General features: G+C 38.9%; 1 protein-coding gene across 1 annotated transcript in view; it reads left to right on the top strand.

The window, feature by feature from the left end:
• The first annotated feature begins 1,025 nt into the window (after positions 1-1,025).
• The window catches only part of ttc23 (tetratricopeptide repeat domain 23), a 22,843-nt gene continuing 3,614 nt past the window's right edge, over positions 1,026-20,254 (top strand). The window contains exons 1-9 of the mRNA XM_016450381.1: positions 1,026-1,277; positions 1,588-1,750; positions 2,017-2,140; positions 2,280-2,421; positions 2,626-2,751; positions 13,358-13,529; positions 15,041-15,146; positions 15,566-15,693; positions 16,268-16,417. Of these exons, the coding sequence (XP_016305867.1) occupies positions 1,204-1,277; positions 1,588-1,750; positions 2,017-2,140; positions 2,280-2,421; positions 2,626-2,751; positions 13,358-13,529; positions 15,041-15,146; positions 15,566-15,693; positions 16,268-16,417 (1,185 nt within the window). The 5' untranslated portion in view covers positions 1,026-1,203. The remainder of the gene's footprint in view (positions 1,278-1,587; positions 1,751-2,016; positions 2,141-2,279; positions 2,422-2,625; positions 2,752-13,357; positions 13,530-15,040; positions 15,147-15,565; positions 15,694-16,267; positions 16,418-20,254) is intronic.

Genomic DNA, 20,254 nt, shown 5'->3' with positions numbered 1-20,254 from the left:
GAAACTTATGGCTATTCCCCACATGAATAATACAAATGTTATAACATTTAGTGTTTGTGTGGAGCATGTGAACACTAATGTAAAGGAGACTGCACTTCATTACATAACTTAAGGCTGCCCACACAGGTGAGGAGAGAAAAGAACAGTAAACAACTCAGAATGACAAAGGGAATGATGGTGAAATGAATAATGCTTCACTGAGTTTGCCACACATATATTTGCTTAGAAATCAGCCACTTGAAACTCTTAGGTCAAAACATTTTTGGGTAAAATCATGACAGGGCAGAACGTTCAAATTGAGGCAAAATAAAGTTAGTGCTCTCCTATTAAATATGAATCTTAAAAAGGTAAATATACAGTTTTATTATTATTATGAAAAATACATTTTCTGCTCTTACACATTTCTTCTGTGTTGCTTTAAAAAAGGATAGGGGAGCAATGTTTACCTTGATTTAAGAATTTTCAATTCATAATCAGATAGATAGATAGATTACTATTGATAGATTCATTTGACATTACTGCTTTCTCCATAGCACCCACTTTACCTCTTTCTCTGTACCAAATTACAGTTGGAAAGGATTGCATATGAATTTGCATAACACTTTAAGCCACTTAAAGGTGACATATCATGAAAATCTGACTTTTCAGATTTTCTAACAAATCTGAAAATCTGCCCCGTATATCAGAAGTTTAAACTCATATGGTTTAAAACGCATGATTTCAGCCAGATAAACATGATAATCAGAACCAAAACAGTCCCTCACAGGTTGGCGGCCCCTCAGCTGATAGCTTTTTATTAAAAAAAAAAACACTGAATTTAAGTTATTGACTAAATGCTAGCCTATAAATGCATTACACACATGTGCATACATTGAATAATTTGGTCAAATGTATTTATGGTTCAAAGTTCAGTTCAGAACAGAAACAGCATGGGTCGATTAACGTTAAAATGCAACATTTTATTTTTATGCAGTCTTGAGAGTCACATGACTCACCCATGTGTGGGAATCAACCAATCACAGCGTTTGTTTGGGTTTTCGTGATATTCGTTACTCAGTTGCACACAGCCCTACCTTGAACCTTCCAGTGTTCCTCAAAAGACAATAACAGTCTTAAGAAAACTCTTGTTAAAAGAGCTAATTCTTACTATCAGCTGTCAGCGTATGAATTGACGGTGGAGTTTTATTTGCCTTCGCCATAAAAATGAGCCTGGTACCGCACAGCGGAACGTTTCGCGCATCACAGCAGAGCTGCTCTGTGACTGGGCTGGATGAAACGTATGTATACATTTTCATGTCGCTGTTAAAGACATAGTTCACCCAAAAAGAAGATTATTTTATCATTTACTCACCTCCATGTTGTTTAAAATGTGTTTGACTTTATTTTTTTCAGTGGAGCACAAAAGGAGATGTTAAATAAAATGTTAGGGGCTGACAGACTCTCAGTGACAAGTGCATCATCTTGCCATGCAACGAAAGTGTGATGTTTCTCAAAACCTATTCAATTACAGCATCTATCTGCCCAGAGCTGCTGTCTAGGTAAACAATTTACTGTTTTGAGACACAACCAAGGTCTGAACTTTTACAGATTCAACATGAGCAGCAGTGCCAGTTCAGGAGAATCCCTGCAGGAAGCAGATTCAACAATAATCTCACAGAAAGCAGATGTGAAGAATTACAGCATGATGACTCCTGCAGAGAAACTATCGCTTTGTGAGAGACGGGCTCAGTCTTTGGCTGATAGCGAAGAGGTACACATGGAATAATCTTATACACAGAAATACATAGCTAACTCAGACTCTAATTTTATTCTTATGTAACCTTATTATGGCACCAACATTCAGTATGATCCGTTATGAATTACATAAAGCACCCCAGGCATGTTCTTATTCTCCAGTACATCAAGAACCACAGGTCTGGTTAAAAAATACAATAGACACTTACTGATCATTATAGTCATTGTATGTTTTGTTTCATTTCTCTAGTTTAATGTTTTATGCTTGTTCGACTTTTGCAGTATGACCCCTGTATCCAAGAGCTTGTGCGTTGCCTGGCACTGAGCAGACTGGTTTATGGAAATGAGCATTTTGCAGTGGCTCAAGCTCAGTCAAGACTGGCTAAAGCTTACTTGCAATACAAAGGTAAAATTGTTCATTATTTAATGCATTTAAGGAGATGTAATGTACAGTGAGGCATTTATTAGGAAGTCATATATAATGTAAACATATGTAAATGTAACATGTTTACTACCTCCTAACAATCTATGGACCTGTTTCTCAGGTTGGGCAAATCAGGCACAAGAACATGCATCCCAAGCACATGAAGTACTGCATTCCATTCAGCAGGAGGAGAGAGTGAGCTGCCTCAACTGCTTCCTCACCATACATCAGACACTTGGAAGTGCCGCTCTACTGCTTGGAAAATATCCTTGTTTACATAAACATCTAATGCAATCATATTCATACAGAAGTGCATCTTAAGTGATCAAATCCTTTATAGGGACGTTGTATATATTGTTATTAAACTCCTCTATTGAAGTAGAAAAAAAATGATAATTCATCAAACCTTGTTGCTTTAGATGATGTAATAATGACAGAAATATGTTAATTCACTTAACCATTTGAACTTTAGCAGAGGCCGAGTCAAGCTTTCAGAAGGCAGAGATTGTCATGGGAGACATTGTAGCACAGGAAGCCATGGGGAAGGAGGACAGAGTGGACATTGAGTATGAAATATTTACAAATTTAGCAAGGTACAGGGACATTTTAATCTTAATTGTTGTAATGGATTGCTGTAATGACATAGCTGGACTAACAAGAGATATTATCTAACATTCGATGGCTACTACAGTGGGTAAAAAAAGTACGGAACACATCACCATGTTTCTCAGAAAATATATTTCTAAAGGTGCTGTTTTTTTTACATTTTTTTGGAGGAGAGAGTGAGCTGCCTCAACTGCTTCCTCACCATACATCAGACACTTGGAAGTGCCGCTCTACTGCTTGGAAAATATCCTTGTTTACATAAACATCTAATGCAATCATATTCATACAGAAGTGCATCTTAAGTGATCAAATCCTTTATAGGGACGTTGTATATATTGTTATTAAACTCCTCTATTGAAGTAGAAAAAAAATGATAATTCATCAAACCTTGTTGCTTTAGATGATGTAATAATGACAGAAATATGTTAATTCACTTAACCATTTGAACTTTAGCAGAGGCCGAGTCAAGCTTTCAGAAGGCAGAGATTGTCATGGGAGACATTGTAGCACAGGAAGCCATGGGGAAGGAGGACAGAGTGGACATTGAGTATGAAATATTTACAAATTTAGCAAGGTACAGGGACATTTTAATCTTAATTGTTGTAATGGATTGCTGTAATGACATAGCTGGACTAACAAGAGATATTATCTAACATTCGATGGCTACTACAGTGGGTAAAAAAAGTACGGAACACATCACCATTTTTCTCAGAAAATATATTTCTAAAGGTGCTGTTTTTTTTACATTTTTTTGAACATTTTCACCAGATGTCGGTAACAACCCAAGTAATCCATACATACAAAGAAAACAAAATAAATAAGTTCAGAAATTAAGTTATGCATAATAAAACGGAATGACACAGGGAAAAATTATTGAACACATGAAGAAAGAGAGGTGCAAAAAGGCATGGAAAGCCAAGACACCAGCAGAAATCTATCAGTAATTAGAAAGCAATCCTGCCCCTTGTCAGTGGAAATTAATATTAGCTGGTTCAGTCCCAACACCAGGATGATGAAGATAAAACAAGAATGGACATTTCAGCAAGACAATGATCCCAAACACAGCCAAGGAAACTCTCAATTGGTTTCAGAGAATGAAAATAAAGCTGCTAGAGTGGCCCAGCCAATCACCTGACTTGAATCCAATAGAAAATAAGAACTAAAGATCAGAGTTCATAGAAGAGGCCCACAGAACCTTCAAGATTTGAAGACTGTGTGGAAGAATGGGCCAAAATTACACCTGAGCAATGCATGCGACTATCCATACAGGAGGCGTCTTGAAGCTGTCATTACCAACAAAGGCTTTTGTATGAAGTATTAAATACATTTCAGTAGTGCAATACTTTTTCCCTGTGTCATTCCATTTTATTACTGTCAAGATTTGCTGTTGGAGGAACGATGGAGAAATGTTCAAGAGTCTGTAATACTTGGATCACAAGGGATAATTCACAACAGGAACACAGGAAACACACGACATCCAACAAGTAGACCAGACAAACACAAACTGAACAGACTAGGACATTTAAACACAGGGCAATCGGGAACACAGGTGCATGAAATGAGTCAATTAATTGGGACACGGAACACATGGGGAGGGAAAACACAACAAAACCAGTCCAGGGGTGTGACAGCAGCAGGCAGACAGAGTCCAGGGCGGTGATGAAGGAGGAAGGAGCCAGGGAGGAAACAGGAGGGAGCTGGAACAGGAGGAGCCAGGCGGGACCCAGGCCACAGCCATAATGTCGACCCACGGTGGAGCAGACGGATGGAGGAGCCATGGAGGAGGAATGGCCACCGACTCCAGGGGGCCGACCAATGGCGGCGGAGCAGGTGGTGGAGGAGAGCGGGTGGGAGGAAGGAGCCCAACGCAGCCGGTGGGACGGAGCAACGAGGTGCAGCCAGGGGAGCAGAGTCCAGAGGCGATGGCGGGTCAATGCCCGACCAAGGTTGGAGCCGGAGGGACGAGGGAGCCCGGTGGAGCTGGTGGATCAAGGAACCGGAGCCCTCTCCGGGCAGGACGTGGGAACCGCAGCCCACTCTGGGCTGGACATGGGAACAGGGGTGACAAAGGGCTCTGAGGAAGGAGGTAGTAGAAAGGGCAGGTCAGCCTCCCAGTCAATCAGGTCTTTTTCCGCCTCTCCTCTACCCAGGTCCATCATAAGCTCACCCTCAGCCACGGTGCAGGGGGCGGAGCTCCTCTCCACGCTCACACCATCCGTGGCTTTCTCCCTCGCGATGGGCGTTGCAGCCGGCTCACGCACCTGGTCTGACAGGTTGGGCTCTACTTCCGGGGCGATCCACCGCTCAGTCGCTCGGCATTGCGCTGGCTCGTTGATCGCGGCGGGAATTGGCTCTCCATCATCGGTGGGCTCGGGCCGATGCTCCGCACCACGGGGAGATGGTGGGCTGGGCACTGGGTCGGGAGTGGAACTAGTGAGATTCTCCTGGGAACAGGAGGGGAAGGGAGATCCGTTTCTCGCCAGTGTCCACTCCACAAAGGCGGTGAAATTCGCTCGAGGACCATCTTCGGATGACAGCACTCTGCACGAGATGTTCAAACTGGCATCGTAGAACACACAGAGCGCGTCGTCCGGGTAGCTGGTTAGAGCAGCGATGACCAGGAAAAGTCTGGTATGGCCCTCGAGCGATCTCTCCCCCTGCTCCAGCAGGAGGAGGAGGTATTCCGGACGGGAGAGGGGATCCATGGAAACACACAACAGAAACAAAAAATACTGTGCGGAAAAAACGGAAATAAAAACGGAGGGAACACACTGATTAAACTGTTTTGGGTCTGGTCTTCTGTCACGATTCGCTTTGGGAGGAACGATGGAGATGCGGAGAAACGTTCAACAGTCTTTAATACTTGGATCACAAGGGATTAATCCACAACAGGAACACGGGAAACACACGACATCCAACAAGTAGACCAGACAAACACAAACTGAACAGACTAGGACTTTTAAACACAGGGCAATCGGGAACACAGGTGCATGAAATGATTCAATTAACTGGGACACGGAACACATGGGGAGGGAAAACACAACAAAACCAGTCCAGGGGCGTGACAATAACACATAACTTAATTTATTTTTTTTTTTTAAGTTTGTTTGAATTTGAATTTGTTTTGTTTTAATTGGATTTATGGATTACTTGGGTTGTTATCAACATCTGGTGAAAATTTCATGTTTCAACATTTTTCAAAATATTTCAACAGCATCTTTAGAAATACATTTACTGAGAAAAATGGTGTTCAATACTCAGTATTCAACCCCCTTCATTTTTTGATGTTTTGTTATGTTGCAGCCTTATGTTAAACTGCTTTAAATTACTTTTTCCCCCCACATCAATCTACACTCCATACACAATAATGACAAAGCAAATAACATCTGCTGGTTTTTAACATCTTTGCAAATTTATTAAAGATAAAAAACTTAAATAATCCCATTGCACAAATATTCATACCCTTATCTGGGACAGTTGAAATTGAGCTCAGGAGCATTCATTTTGTTTGTAAATGTTACCACACTTTGAGTGAAGCTAACCTGTGGCAAATTCAATTGAATGGGTATGATTGGAAAGGCGCACACGTCTTAATAAAAGGTCTAACAGCTGAAAATGCATATTAGAGCAAAGACCAAGCCCTGAGGTCAAAAAAATAATAATAAACTGCCTGTAGAGCTCAGAGACAGGATTAAGCCACACATCTGGGGAAGAGTTTAGAAAAGAATCTGCTGCATTGAAGGGTCACAGAAGAATGCAGCCTCCATTATCTATAATGGAAGACGTTTGGAACAACCAGGGACTCTTCCTAGAGCTGGCCTCCTGGCCAAACTGAGCAACTGATGGAGAAGGGCTTTGGTTAGAGTGGTGACCAAGAAGCTGATGGTCACTCTAGTTGAGCTCCATGATCATATGTGCAGATAGGAGAAACCTACAGATGGACAAACATCGCTGCAACACTCCACCAATCTGTGCTTTATGTCGGTGTGGCCAAACTCAATCCTCTCCTCAGTGAAGACACATGAAAACACACTTGGAATTTGCAAAAAAGCACCTAAAGAACCCTCAGATTGTGAGAAACAAGATTCTCTGGTTTGATGAACCTCAATTCCAAGCATAATGTTTGAAGGAAACCAGGCACTGCTCATCACCTGCAGAGTACCATCCCAAAAGTAAAGTGTGCTGGTAGCAGCCTCATGCTGTGGGGCTGTTTTTCAGTGGCAGGGACTGAGGAACTCATCAGAGTAGAAGAAAAGCTCAATGCATCAAAATATAGAGATAGTCTTAATGAAAACCTAGTCCAGAGCATTCAGAACCTCAGATTGAGCAGAAGGTTCACCTTCCAACAGGACAATGACCCTAAGCTCACAGCAAGAGTGGCTTTTAGACAACTCTGTGAATGTCCTTGAGTGGCCCAGCCAGAGCCTGGGCTTGATCCCAATCAAATATTTCTGGAGAAACCTGAAAATGTGCGTCTGCCCCCATCCAACTTGACAGAGCTTGAGAGGTGGAGAGGTGAAGAGGCGAGGAGAAGAATGGCAGATAATTGTCAAATGCTGATGTGCAAAGCTTTGTTGCATCATACCCAAAAAATACTTGAGGCTGTAAAGGTGCTTCAGCGAAGTACTGAGTTAAGGGTTTGAATACTTATGCATTGTACTTATTTCAGTTTTTTTATTTTTTTCATAAATTTGCAAAGTTGTGACAGTTCTGGTTTTGCTTTGCCATTATCGTGCATGGAATGTAGATTGATGTGGAAAAAAGTAATATAAAGCAGTTTAACATAAGGCTACAACATAACATGAAAAAAAATGAAGGGGTTTGAATACTTTCGCAAGGCACTGTATTTTACCCGCTGTATATGAATTACTGCCCCTCTTTTTTCTTCATTTTAAATACAACCCTGAATAAATGTTTAAGTCTGGGACTGGGAGGAAAGAGATTCATTTTGTAATTACTAATTACCCTGAGAAACATCTCAATCTATTTTCCCAGTCTGTTTATTGCATAATAAACACATGCACTTCTCTACAGGCTTAAGATATGACGCGGCAACCGAGTCCACATTGATATTCACACAAAGCACTATGGTGAATCACATGCTGTGGTCTATTTATTTCTTTCGACTTCTGCAGTTTCAAATATCAGGTTCAAGTTTAAATCCATGTTTTTCCTGGCATCACTCCGAGTTGACACTGGGGCAGTTGTAACTAAGGAAACAGTTTCATATATGCATTAGAATTTGTTTTTATGCTACATTTAGATATTGTTCTCTTTTTTTTGCCCAGCAAAAGAATGATTATATGAACCTCTGGCATTTCATTAGGAATGCAAGCTAAAATCAGCAGTATAAGGTATATTTTTCACCACAAGGTGGTGCTCCGCATCCACAAAATATCTTAACAACATTACAATAGAATTGAAGCTTTATGATAAATTTCACAAACTTCTCTGTGTCTTGATATATAGAAACAGAATTTTATTTTTGAAGCTAAAATCAGCAGTATAAGGTATATTTTTCACCACAAGGTGGTGCTCCGCATCCACAAAATATCTTAACATTACAATAGAATTGAAGCTTTATGATAAATTTCACAAACTTCTCTGTGTCTTGATAAATAGAAACAGAATTTTATTTTTGTCTTATATCTTAAAGCTGGCAGGTAATGTGAATGTCACACTACTCTTTCCAGTTTGGTCACTTTCAGAGCAGAGCAAAAAAGCATCTCTGTAAATTTTTCATGTGATTTTCCTTCATCATAACCCGCAAAGCAAAACCTAACATCAGTTGCATCAATTTATTAAACATACATAAAGCAAAGGGTTTATTATGCAGAAATAATTTAGACATTTCTTTTATTTGGGAAATTTTTGGCTTTGGTTTGGACATGACCGCATTATTCAAAGATCTTTTGTTTCACAGGGGTAATAATTCCCACAGGAGGACTTGGTTAACTTGTTCAATAGCTTGTATTGATCCTAGTGTTTATTATGACTGGTCTCACCAAGCTTGACTGTGACAATGAACGACTGTGGTTTGTCTGCCAGCTGTGTTTATGTTGAGAGTGCAGAGCGACAGTAGATCTCACTGGGCCATCTCAGGTTTTGTTATTGCTGCTCTTTGTTATGTAAGTAAGGGAATCTGTGCTAGAGAAGATAAATTGTTATACAGTAAAGCTAATTTATTTTGTATTTATAATATTATGTAGGGAAATTTCAGCATCGGTAATTTTTTGCTACGCTTAGCAGATTGTGTTTTCATCAGTTTGTCAGCTGGTTTTGTTAGTCCCAGAAGAATGTGCGTATGTGAGTTGTGATGAAAGCTTTCTAATTCTTCTGCCTTTGACTGTAAAGCTACTGTTGACATATTTGAAATGAGTGAACCTGCGCTATCAACACATACCTCAACAAAACCCTGAAACAATGACACAAGCTTACAGCTTTTTCATCCGGATGGAGGCTGTGAGCGAATGAACATCAGAGTCAGCATATCACTATCATACTGACATGATTCTCAACACATATTTACATCAGCATTGGTTGAACTTTTGCTGGTTGGGATTTTTGGCCTTGACAGAATTCATAAGTGAAGTGTACGTTTCCTTATGTCTTTTCGCACTCTAAGCCTGTGAGCAAACCAAGCTTAAAAGGTCAAGTGTTTCATTTTTGCTATGTTAAATCATCCATCCACTTAACATCCACTTGATGGCTGATAGAAAATCTGGGTCTTGACGAAATAAAAAACAGTTTTAAAGGGATAGTTCACAGTGTATTACTTTCTTCTGCAGAACACAAAAGAAGATACACTGTTACAAAGTTGACCTAACTTAAAAAAAATACAATGACAACAGCAGCTGCAGCATAAATCAAGCCAGTAAAATGTAAAACAATGATCATTTTTTTATAAGTTGCCACATAATCTTTTCAAGCTGCAATGCATGCTGGGAACTTGCACAATAATAAAATTGTTTATTCAGAAGACTCAATATGGAAAGTTGGGAAAACATGTGGACACATTTTGAAAAAATACTAAGCAAGGTCAACACAACAATCTTTGTTAAAAACATGTTTAGATGGACAAGATAAAAACTTGTCCAGTTCACAAGAAAAAAAGAAACTGACTCCTTTTACTAAAAAATCTTTACTCAAGCTACTTTTTTTTTTTTGCAAGTTGGATTTTTTTTTACAGTGTTTTGTGCAGAAACAGAACTCTTTTTTGCCCAAATAACAAAAGTGAAAGGGGTCCAAAATATTAACATTCACTGTTTGGGACAACATGAGGGTGAACAAATGACATCAAAATTTTCATTTTTGAGTGAACTATCCCTTTAAATCACTGCTCTGTAGTTTCTTTGGTAATGTTATAAATTAAGTTGAGCTAAACTTGGCTGGAGACTAAACTTGGAGTGCTGTTGTGCCAGTATGAAGTAATCTAAGTGTTTATTTTCAGTTGTTTTTTTTAAAGGCGACGATGTCTTTTCTGTTGCTCTGTGTCTCTATTTATCCCTAATTTTGCCTGGCACTGCTCTCTATCAAGCCTGAAATCTTTCATACACAGTCTACGTCAGTATTGGTCTGTTAACAATTACTAAGCAGAAGGCTTGGGGGACTACTTGGCAGTTCATGTAAAGCTCCCTGATTGCATTACGCCCCTGCAGAACGGACATTAAATCAGATTTCTCCATGCAGATTATATCTCTCCTCCCACAGAGGATGGCTGGTATTACGCTGGCGCTGTGTGGCATAATACAGGATGTGTTTAGGTTTGTGTACCCAGGCAGCGAGGCAGTAGAGTTGGCACATACGCGCTGCTGGGTCCCACTGCCCCTAAAAGGAGGCCCAGAGTCTGGAATTTCTGATGCAGCCTTGAAAAGTTGCCAGGGTGCTCCAGCGAACACAGATGTCTGTGAGAAAACCTTGGTGTTTAAAATCTTTGCCATTTCGCAAATGTTTCCCTTGAGCTTTTTTCCCTGATTGCAGTAAATCCAATTGGACATTCAGATTAAGAATTTTTTGATTTCATTTGAATAAAATGGATGTTCCAATCCTAAAATATACACCATAGATTGAAGATAAGATGTGTTTACAGCTCCATCATCATTAAATTATGCAGATATGCCTGAATACTTACAAATTATGTGTAATGTCAGCCATCTATGTTAAAAATCCACTTGCTATTTTAGAGGTGCACCATGGGAATCCACTAATCAAGCTTTAACGTTTGTTTGTGATGTAAGTTTTTTTTTTTTACTAGCTTTATATTTATGGGACAAGGATGCTGGATGAGCAGGCTACTCTCTCTAAATTGGGAAATTGAGTTAGGGAGATATGCCTGAATACTTACAAATTATGTGTAATGTCAGCCATCTATGTTAAAAATCCACTTGCTATTTTAGAGGTGCACCATGGGAATCCACTAATCAAGCTTTAACGTTTGTTTGTGATGTAAGTTTTTTTTTTTTTTACTAGCTTTATATTTATGGGACAAGGATGCTGGATGAGCAGGCTACTCTCTCTAAATTGGATAATTGAGTTAGGGATCCATTAGAGTGGATGAATCTGGAAAGACTCAAGGCTTTTAACAAGATGGATTGGTGAAGCATGGGATCTCCCTGTGGTGATGGATGTCTCCATAAAGAGTAGTACACACCTGAGAATTGCATCATGGTATAGTTATGGACAGTGAGATCTTAAAATCTGAAACCAAATTGAAAATGTTGTTAGTATTTAACCCTGGTAATTAAAGGGGTAGTTCACCCAAAAATGAAATTTCTGTCATTAATTACTCACCCTTATGTCATTCCAAACCCGTAAGACCTTTGGAACACAAATTAAGATATTTTTGATGAAATCCGAGAGCTTTCTGACCCGCCATAGATAGCAACGAAACTGAAGCCCTGTTCACACTAGCAGCGACTTTTGTCGCTGCATGTCACCAGGGGCTGGCGATGAGGTTGCTAGTGGGCGTTCTACTGTTTGCCTTGACAGCGAATCAGGTTTCTTGCCTGCCAAGTACAAACATTTTGGAGGCAAAATACTAAATATAATATAAATCAAAATTAAATCCGTACATACAAACAAAAATGAATGAGAAACAGAGCCTACTTTCTTCCAACCTTTGGAACACAAATTAAGATATTTTTGATGAAATCCTAGAGCTTTCTGACCCGCCATAGATAGCAACGAAACTGAAGCCCTGTTCACACTAGCAGTGACTTTTGATTTTGACGGCGCTGAGAGCGGCAGCGCCTGAGCACAAAGTGCTCACATTCTCCCTCTTGTTCGCCGTTGTCCTTAACAGTTCTGTCTAAAGCCCCGTTCACACTAGCAGTGACTTTTGTCGCTGCATGTCACCAGGGGCTGGCGATGAGGTTGCTAGTGGGCGTTCTACTGTTTGCCTTGACAGCGAATCAGGTTTCTTGCCTGCTAAGTACAAACATTTTGGAGGCACAGTCTATACTAAATATAATATAAATCAAAATTAAATCCGTACATACAAACAAAAATGAATGAGAAACAGAGCCTACTTTCTTCCATTGCATATGTTTATCTACAGCACGAGAGGAGAATGATCACATGAGCTCTACTTCTTTCCTATTGGCTGTCGCTCCCAAAAGTCGCTCTTCATTTGCATAAAGTTGAAGGATTCTGAACTTTGCCGCGTCGCTGGACACGCCCCATCCGGTCGCCAACTGCCACTGACGCTCGTGTCGCCGGAAATCACCAGCTCTCCACTGAAATGAATGGGATTGTGTCGCTTTGCTATTGCGTGTCGCTTGTAGTGTGAACGGGGCTTGATTTATCTACAGCGCAAGAGGAGAACGATCACATGAGCTCTACCGTCTTCTTTCCTATTGGCTGTCGCTCCCGAAAGTCACTCTTCATTTGCATAAAGTTGAAGGATTCTGAACTTTGTCGCGTCGCTGGACACGCCCCATCCGGTCACCAACGGCAGTTGTCGCTCGTGTCGCCGGAAATCGCCAGCTCTCCATTGAAATGAATGGGATTGTGTCGCTTTGCTGTTGCGTGTCGCTTGTAGTGTGAACGGGGCTTGACACATTCAAGGCCCAAAAAGGTAGTAAGGACATAATTAAAATAGTCGCAATGCACATTCACGAGAGTACCATGCATGCATGTGGTGCTGCTGACGCATGAGCCGGACAGCAGTGATTCTCTGCATTATTCAGGAGTGAGACTAGATGCCTAAAGGCTGATATTGAGAGAGGAGAATCAGACCTAATAAAGACATGAGCTCTTGTGTATTGAGTTCAGAGCTGCAGGGCATGTTTGGATTTGCTGCACTCCACATCTTAATAAAAGAAACGAAAGCTCCTTGAAGGTTCAGACCTGGTGCCACCGTCCTATGCAATACACATTAGCAGTTCTTCCTGTTTTTAACCAGTTCGCATGAACAGGCTTTTCTTGACCTTCTTCCTTTCATTGTTCTGGCATTTTTGCTCATGCCTGGTATTACAAATGAGCCATTCTTATTTATGATGGCATGCATAAGCGAGGTCAACAGTGTGCTGTATGTGACATTGTGGATTGATTTCATGATAAATTACATCTTTGTGTCCGTGCTGTGTTCTATAGAGTGTACCAGCGGCAGGGAAGGCCTGAGAAGGCCCTCAGTCGATGTGAAAGAGCCTTGGAGCTGCTTCAGGAAGGAGCTCATCTCAGTCAGATCTGCTGTGTTTACAGAAACATGGCGGCTATTGAACAGGCACAGGGACATCTGGATAGAGCCATTGAACATCTCCTACAGGTAAACACCACAGGGATTATTCTTGTCCAGTCCTTCAGAGAATTACACTCTACTGAAATCATATTAAAACAGATGAACTAGATGAATAACCTAATGTAGAAGTGTCAAACCCATTTTTAACATCACCTTAATCCTGCTTTAATCATCAATATTGGGGTAAACAAGGAGGAAGCATATGTAGTTTAATAATTTCATCCATCAGAGTCCTTTAGATGGCACACACACTACATGGACAAAAGTATTGGGATACCTGATCATTACTATGGAGACATTTATATGGAGTTGGTTTCCCTTTTTGTGGCTTTAACAGCTTCTACCCTTCTGCAAAGGCTTTTCACAAGATTTTAGAGTGTTTCTGTGGGAATTGTTGCTCATTCATCCAGTAGAACATTTGTGAGGTCAGGCACTGATATGCCACTGGGACTTTTATGCACCATACACCTTTACCCCGCTCTGTTCCGCTTTGTGACTGAGTTGCTATATATAATGTTACAGAATATTCCTATTTCAAATAAATCAAATATCAAATAATAATATATGAATAAATGCTATTTGTGACGAGAGGGGAGGGGCCAAGAGCCGTGGGAACGGAGCGAGGCCGGTGGAGTAAATGTTAATGCATGACACCTGTGCCCCTCACCGGTCTCGAGTCCCACGGAGGAGCTCCGGAAGGATAAAAGGAGGAGTGATGACAGTGTTGGACGAGAGAGGACCAGGCCTGGACTTTATTTTGTGTTTTGGTTCTGTTTGTGCTTATATCTATTTTGTGTTTATTTTATTATTAAAGTTAGAAAAGCCAGGAAAAAAATGTATCATGGTTTCTGCAAAAAATATTAAGCAGTTATAACTGTTTTCAACATTGATAATAATAATAATAATAAGAAAAAATGTCTCTTGATCACCAAATTAATTTGTGATGATCTGGTGACACTGAAGACTGGAGTAATGCGGCTGCTGAAAATGTAGCTTTGCCACAGGAATAAACTAAAAATATATTAAAATGGTAAACAGTTATTTTAAATTGTAATAATAATATTTCACAATATTGCTGTTTTTACTGTATTTTCATTGATATAAATGCAGCCTTGGTCTGGGTTTTTTCAAAAACATTAAACAGTCTTAAGGACCTTGAACTTTGGAACAGTAGTGCATGAAATGAGTAATTAGGAAATATTAATCAAATGGCGATATTGACAAAAAAGAATCACTCACTGCTCTTGACTGGATGACAATAATAAGTTATCTGAAACCAAGCACCAATGTGAAGTTAGACCTAAAAAAAAAAGGATTTCTATAAATCATCACATACTGTAGTTGAGACTGTATTCCTCCACAAGCCATAGTTGCCCAGTGGTTGTGTTTTTGACATCCTCAGTCTAATGGTTTTTCAAACCTGGACTGCAGAGTTATTTAAAGCCAAGAACAATTGATAGTTCCCATGTTTCAGGGTGGGTGTGATATGTAATATATATCTATTCAAGTCTCTGTATCTCTCACTCCCTCTTCTGCAGGCTCATTCCATAGCTCTTAGTCAGGGTCCTGGGGGTCTGGAGGGGGCCCAGATCGCTCACAGCTTGGCTCTGACCTACTCTTTCACTTCAGAGCCTCATCACAACGGTGAGCGACTGCATTCACAATAGTCTGTCTGTATGGGGGATTTAATTAGGCCCCGAGCATCACACAGAAATAATGAGACGTGTTATGAAGTCAATATTAGAATAATAAAAAATTAACACACATGTATTATGAGCACAAGGCATTCTGTCATTTAGATGCCTTGCATCTGATCCAACATTTAGAGTTGTAATTGGAGTGAATTGTGTTTAGCAGGCTATACATAAGGAGAGCTTTGTGTTAGCTGCCCTGCATAACAAGTAGCAGTCAAGTCTTGAAGGTGACCCCCAGCTAATCAAATGAAAAATATGATGATGTGTTGGAGTAGCTCTTCACAGGGTAGTGGACTCATATTGTGTAAAAAGGCATTAGAGGGAACTAAAGAAATGTGATTATGTTGATCTCTTTTCCCGTTTCAATAGATTCAACAGCACGCTTTTTTGAGGAGAGTATAAGTGCATATAGAAGTGCACTAGGCCCACAGGACACACTCACCCTATCTGCTCAAGATGACTTCAGTCATTTCCTGCTACTCACAGGACAACAGGAGGTCAGCTTCAAACTGAGATCTGGATATGGTGTATATTATAGAATAGATGCGGATCTTAATATTTGAACTATATATACAGTTAAAGGTTTGGGCTCATTAAGATCTTTTAAGGAAATTAATACTTTTTTTCAGCAAGGATGCATTAAATTGATAAAAAAAAGTATCACGTTTCTACAAAAGTAAACAGCACAACTGTTTTCAATATTGATTAATAAGAATAGTTACTCGAGCATCAATCAGCATATCAAAATGACTTTTGACGGATCATGATAGTAACACTGAAGACTGGAGTAATGGCTGCTGAAAATTCAGCTTTGCTATCTCTGGAATAAATTTAATTCTACAATATATTCAAATAGAAAAGCTATTTTAAATTGTAATAATATTTCAAAATATTACTGATTTTACTGTATTAATCAGATAAATACAGCCTTGGTATGCATAAGTGACCATATGTAAAAGTTTAAGGATTGATCATTTAAAAAACCCTATTGAACAACTTGGAGGATACGTTTCATATCTATGATGATTATAATGATATATAGTTGGGGTTATACTCTGTTTTGTGTTTCAGAGATGTGCTGAGATCCAAAGAGAGTCTCTAGCCTATAAGAAGAACACGTTTGGTGAGCAGAGTGCAGAGGTGGCAGAAGCGCTGCAGCTGATTGGTGGAGTGGAGATGACACAGGGTCAGATGAGACACGCCCACAGGACCCTTAAGAAGGTGAATCAAATATAATGCATGATCACTATGCTGTAGGAGTTGGCTGTTAGCTGCTAATGTATATTTATTTATGCTTAAACATTGCTGGTATATTAAAGAAAATTCCTCTCTATTTTTAAATGCATGTTATTGTTGATCTTATTGTGAATGATTCATTCATGTTTTTTGACCTTGTAATTTTTAATCAAGATGCTATAACTTAACCTTCCAGTGAAAATGAGAGACTTCTCTTTGGTGATGTATGCAGGACTTCATTTAGTCTGCTTAAGTGCCATCCCTTTTTTTTATAATCGACTGCAAGCTCGAATTCAAATCTCTATCCAATCAACAATCGATGGATAGAACCAAGTTCCTTTTTCCTTCTTTAATCTGTACGTCACAATACAAAAAAACAAGATTTGTTGCTACTTCCATTACATCTCAACTTTAAATACACCAGTTTGCTGAATTGAAGTCTACATCTACATGGAATTCTTACGGTATAAAATAGAGTTGATCAAATACAGTTAATTAAATATTATATATTTTTTCGTCAGGATCCTTCCATGCACAATCGCTAGAGCCTGAGCAACTGCTTGCACAAAAAGAGATCTGAACAGCTATTTCGACCGAAGTCTCTGAGGACCTTATGTCCACAGAGCTATGCTCTAATCTTGGAGTGTAGAATGAATAATATTTCTCCTCAGAGGGGATGCTTTTTCTGATATAAAACGTTCCAAGGGATGTGCTCTTTGTCCTTCTGGATTCAGCCAGACATTTTCATTTTCGTTGGTACATTGCCGAATGCTGTTAAAAGGGCACTGAATCTAGTTAAAAGGACCTTCATGAGACCTTCCACTAGACCTTCATGAAGTAATATTCTAAATTGATATCTTCTAACTTATATAACATGTACATATAGAATAAACATGTTGCTTTGGACAGTATATTTGTTTTGGTAACTTGTTCTTTATTCAAAGCTTGACTATTTTTGGACCGGACAGCCCTTTTTTATCCCTCAATCTCCTCCTTTAGGAGTCACACCACACTCTGATTTGCAACGTTATTTATTCTCTTTTTGTGTCATTGCTCGTAGCAACTGATGCAGTAAGAAGATCTTGCTGCACTCCACATCTTAATAGAAGCTTAGGGTTATTAGGGAACATTATCTCTTTTATTTACATTCCAAACATCTTTTGTATGTCCTAAATATGCGAATGGCTTGTATTCTATTTTGATATGGTCACACTGAAACCCCCTCTGAGATAATATGATGACTGTTGACTCTTTGGAAACCTGTCCCCACTTGTCTATAAATGAGCACTGTTGCTATGTTTCTTTGTTGTCGTATCGAAGGGCTCCATTTCGGGGATTGTGAATCAGGGGTCCCATGTTCTGCACTTCCTCAGGCTACTAACCTTTCCCCGTTACCTCTGACAGATACGAGCAGCTCATATCATGTTCTTTCTCCTGTAATCATGACAGCAGCTGCAGCAGAGCAACACACTCCCAGTTTAGACTTTGGCCTAAAGCCAGGGGTTTGTGGTTAAAACAGGGATTTAAATAAGCAATAATAAAGTTAGATTTTATGTGTATTTTATGTTATGTTTGTTTTTTTGTACTAAAGGGAGTTTTGTGTGGGCTTTAGACGCAGTTCAGCTATTATAAAGTCCAGTTCCTTATAATAGACGCACACACTTTTGAGAAACGCTGTGACTGTTTTCCCATCGAAGTGGGCCCCATGACATCACTTTTGCCTACGGAAAGTGATGAAAACATGGACTGAGCCTTTTCAATCATCAAGGAAACTTTGAACAGTACTTTCCTTTGTCTTTTTTGGAAAGACAAAAATGTCATGTCGTCATTTCGAGTGTTTTTCTTCCAAACCGTTGCTGTTGTTGTTTTTAAGATGTCGTTGAGTGAATGAGAGATGGTTTATTTGAGGAAATGAAGTGGCTTGGCCAGGTATGCTGTAATATCTGTTTGCCAAAGGCACTTCTCTCTACTATGTTTGTGAAATCTGAGTCAGGCCGTCCACTACCTCTTGAGCCCCACACACAGCAGTAAAGCTTACTTGCTTAGATTTTCATTTTAAGAGTTACAAAATACATTTTTTTAGATATTTTAGTTTCATATTTAAAGGCAAAGTTTTTGACTGTATTGAAGCTTAGCCAGCTCTTTATTGTTCACCAAGCTTTTCAATCCTTTGAACATTAATTCTTTAATGTCTGTTACAGTCCAATGTTTGATTGCATTTTCTGTATTTGGCCATTTGGGTTGTTCATGGATCATGTGTCATCAACGTGTCATTTAGATAAAAAATGATACGAAGGTGTAAGTCAGAGGCAGACAGTAGTGAAGTATTTTTACTCTGTGGTAAAAGTACTTTTCAGGTGTCTGTACTTTATCAGAGTGTTTTTCTTTAGAAAACTTTACTTCACAACATTCCAAAGCATAATATTGTACTTTTTACTGCACTACGTTTCATATTAAATATAATTTAATACATAATTACTTTAGAAATCTATTACTTTCTTAATTTTACTCAAGTAAAAGTAATTCAAAGATTTACTTGAGTACAAGAAAGTACTACATTTTTAATGTTCTTAAGTATTAAAGGTAAAACAAACAACAACTTTTATTTATGAAATGAAGTGCAGTAAAAAGTATGACATTATGCTTTGGAATGTAGTGAAGTAAAGTTTTCCAAAGAAAAACACTGATAAACTACAGATACTTTTTACATTTACTTGAGTAAAGTAAAAATACTTCACTACTGTCCGCCTCTGGGGCCTCATTTATAAAACGTGTGTACGCACAGATTTGATCGTAGAGTGTGCGTATGCAAAAATCCACGGCAACGTTCATATTTATAAAAACGGTCTTTGACGTGGAAAAGAGCTTAGCGCCACGTCAGGGTCTGAGCAGACGTACGCACTTTTGTTTGCCCGAGTGCTGCAGATTTTTGAAATATAAGCCATTCTTGCCGCTTGTAAACGATTTGGACATTGTCAGGTGCTCTTTTATAAGTCAAGGACATTAATTAGACATTGTTTACAGGGCGGAGATCTGAAACTGTTCAGCTGCGCACAATTTCAAGATCATTGCAATTTATAGATTTCACATCTAAAAGAGAGGCGTACGCACGTTTTCTGTGCGTACGTTCGTTCTATGAATCACACGTACGCACTTTGAGAAATGATCGTAAAATCAAATTTAGGATTCTTTCTACGCAGTATTTTATAAATGAGGCCCCTGGTGTAAGTCCTGTAACTGGTCACTAGTCGTCAACTTTCTTTGTTTTTGCCTTCACTATTTTATTTTAAAATGGTCCTGCAGTTGACAGATTAACAACATAAAAGTACAACTATTCCTCATATGAAGCCTCATATAAAGTCTTAAAAGCTGCACAAATGTAAATTGTAATAATTATAATATATAATTATAATATAATTTACATAATCACATTTTTATTATTTATATTTATATCAGAAATAAATATTTACTACCTGTAAAACATTTGGAATAAAAAATAAATACAGGTCATTTTAAATTGTTTCACACAAAAATATTACATAAATATTACATCCAGCTTATATATACATGTATACATATATATATATATATATATATATATATATATATTAGGGTGTAACGGTACACAAATATGACGGTTCGGTACGTACCTCGGTTTTAACATCACGGTTCGGTATGATTTCGGTACAGCAGGGGGGAAAACTTTTTTTTTTTTAATGGTTTACTGAACAAGTTGCTCTTTCTTTAAATACATTCAGTTATAGTTTAAATGTTCTTAGTGATAAAAATCTACCTCAGCTTATGCTTAAAACTATAGGGAGC

This window comes from Sinocyclocheilus anshuiensis, unplaced genomic scaffold (assembly GCF_001515605.1).
Source record: "Sinocyclocheilus anshuiensis isolate Anshui unplaced genomic scaffold, SAMN03320099.WGS_v1.1 scaffold3136, whole genome shotgun sequence".
NCBI lineage: Eukaryota > Metazoa > Chordata > Actinopteri > Cypriniformes > Cyprinidae > Sinocyclocheilus > Sinocyclocheilus anshuiensis.
The sequence above is the reverse complement of the archived record's forward strand: the minus strand, read 5'-3'. Positions and strand labels throughout refer to the sequence as shown.